This window comes from Penaeus vannamei, unplaced genomic scaffold (genome assembly GCF_042767895.1).
Source record: "Penaeus vannamei isolate JL-2024 unplaced genomic scaffold, ASM4276789v1 unanchor5368, whole genome shotgun sequence".
In the NCBI taxonomy this organism is placed as follows: Eukaryota; Metazoa; Arthropoda; class Malacostraca; order Decapoda; family Penaeidae; genus Penaeus; species Penaeus vannamei.
In genome coordinates this window covers 22,501-25,144 of record NW_027218346.1, presented here as the reverse complement: position 1 = coordinate 25,144, position 2,644 = coordinate 22,501, and the positions used below count along the sequence as shown (strand labels likewise).

Below are 2,644 nucleotides of genomic sequence, written 5' to 3'. Positions count from 1 at the left end.
ACACACACACACACACACACACACACACACACACACACCACACACACATATATATATATATATATATATATATATATATATATATATGTATATATATATATATATATATATTTATATATATTTACGCATATATAAATATATATATAATAAAATATATATATACATATATATATATATATGAGTTTATGCACATATATTATATATATATATATATATATATATATATATATATATATATATATATATATATATATATATATATATATATATATATATATATATATATATATATATATATATATATATATATATATATATATATATGTGGGTGTATGTGCATATATAATTTGTGTGTGTATAATTTGTATGTGCGTAGATGTGTTGTGTGTGGTGTGCGTGTGTGCGTATGTAGAGAGAAGGAGAGTGACAGATGGATAGATTGACACTTAGAATAGTAGATAAATATGTGTTTATAAGCATGTATGTGTATTTCAGTTATCAGTCTTGTTTTGATTTGTATAATTCTTATTGTCAGATTTAGTAATGACATCCAATTTTATCAGGATTTTCATTCTTGATTTCTATTGCTTCTCTATTATATGTATTCTGTTAATCATAGCAAAATGATGTGCTTCCTATCCTCTTAGTGCATCCTACTGGGTTGCCAATTCTGGTATTAATGCATGTAAGTTTACTCATTTTAAATGTTCAATATGTGATTATATCTGATCAATTTTGTATTTCAATCATTAGCCATGTTATGCATTCTGTTATACTTGTTCTATTTTCCATTCACAGGCCAACAGTGAGTATTCTCCCCGACCGGATTCCTTTGGCCCCTCTCATGGACAAGGAAATATTTGGCGCAGGAGTCAGTATCAAAGAGGAGCTCAGCGGAGATGTCACCGAAGAGATGTGGTTGGAAGTAAAGGAAGAGCCGTACGATTATGCAGATGAAGCAAATTATGAAGTGAGTGAAGTGAAAGTGAAGAATGAATTTCTTTCCATCAGGGATCTTCAAGACCTTAAAAATGAAGCGAATGAAAAAGACTCGTGTGATATTATTGAGGATTGCAACACCTTGTCTAAAGCATCATTTGTGGCTGAGGAAAATGAGAAAAAATGTTCATCAGAAGAGAATGAAGCAAAACATAAGGAAAATCATAAAGATATTACACAAAGAAAAGTGGATAGGAAATTGAAGTCTTTTGCATGTGATGTATGCGGCAAAATTTTCTACACAAAGTCATGTATACAGAATCATTTGAGAGTACATACAAAGGAGAAACCATATATCTGTGACATTTGCAAAAAAGCTTTTTCTGAGAAAGGATCTCTAGCAAAACACATGAGAGTACATACAAAGGAGAAACCATATAGCTGTGAGATTTGCAAAAAATCCTTCTCCGAGAAAGGTTCTCTGATAAAGCACATGAGAGTACATACAAATGAGAAACCATATATCTGTGACATTTGCTATAAAGACTTCTCAGATAGATCTGGCTTAGTGAGACACAGGAGAGTACATACAAAGGAGAAACCATATATCTGTGACATTTGCAAAAAAGCCTTCTCTGCTAGAAGTTCTCTTGTAAGTCACATGAGAGTACATACAAAGGAGAAACCATATAGCTGTGAGATTTGCAATAAGGACTTCTCAGATAGATCAGCCTTCATGAGACACAGGAAAGTACATACAAAGGAGAAACCACATATCTGTGATATTTGCAAAAAAGGCTTTTCTCAGAAATTTCATCTGGTAGTGCACACAAGAGTTCATACAAAGGAGAAACCATATAGCTGTGAAATTTGCAAAAAAGCCTTTTTTCAGAAAAATCATCTAGTAGTACACGTGAGAGTACATACAAAGGAGAAACCATATAGCTGTGAGTTTTGCAATAAGGACTTCTCGGATAGATCAGCCTTAGTGAGACACAGGAGAGTACATACAAAGGACATGCAGAGGATAAGCCATTTATGTGTGGTTTCCAATAAAACCTCATCTCTGAAATATAAAGATTGATGTACATAAGGGTCACAGGCCTAACATGTATGAGTACTGTAGATATATGTAATGTTATGTGACTGTGGGTCTGTAAGTTAACTGTGTCAACTGTTATGTGTCATGTGTTATATGCCTTGTGGTATACGCAGCATGTGTGCTGTGTATGTATGAACTGCCAATACAGTTGTTAACCAGCTCTAAATTGCTGAACGGGTAGTTTTGGGCTGGGAGGGGCAAGAGCTCCGGGCAACTGCTCATGAGAGTCAGATGTCTGGTCGCCCTTGCACTATGCAGATGTACTTCTGCAGTGTTGTTTTATGTACCATTCATGAACTTTTTTTCCTTCATATTAAAGAAGCAAGCTAACAGCTTTTATATACACCACAACCTATATAGACAACATACCTGACGAGATGGTGCCAGACGAGAAGCCAATTATTCCTCCTGCCACCATCAGTGTGATGCTGTTTGATGCTAGGTTAAACTCTGAGTATAACAGCTCAATGGACATTGTAGAATGGATGATGAGGGCAGAGATGATATATCAGCTCTCAGGCGCACAACTACGGAGGGTGTCCTGGGGGTCCGAACCCCTGCCCTTTTTCTCAAAGGGGTGAAAGTGCCCTTTTTCTAGGGGTA

The 2,644-nt window shown here is 34.9% G+C and overlaps 1 protein-coding gene across 1 annotated transcript in view; it reads left to right on the top strand.

Annotated features, from left to right (window-relative positions):
- Window positions 1-806: 806 nt before the first annotated feature.
- The window catches only part of LOC113810096 (zinc finger protein OZF), a gene marked incomplete at its 5' end in the record, with an annotated part of 2,072 nt that continues 234 nt past the window's right edge, over window positions 807-2,644 (top strand). The window contains 1 exon segment of the mRNA XM_070120518.1: window positions 807-2,644. This exon segment is cut by the window's right edge and continues 234 nt beyond it. Coding sequence (XP_069976619.1) covers window positions 807-2,023 — 1,217 coding nt within the window.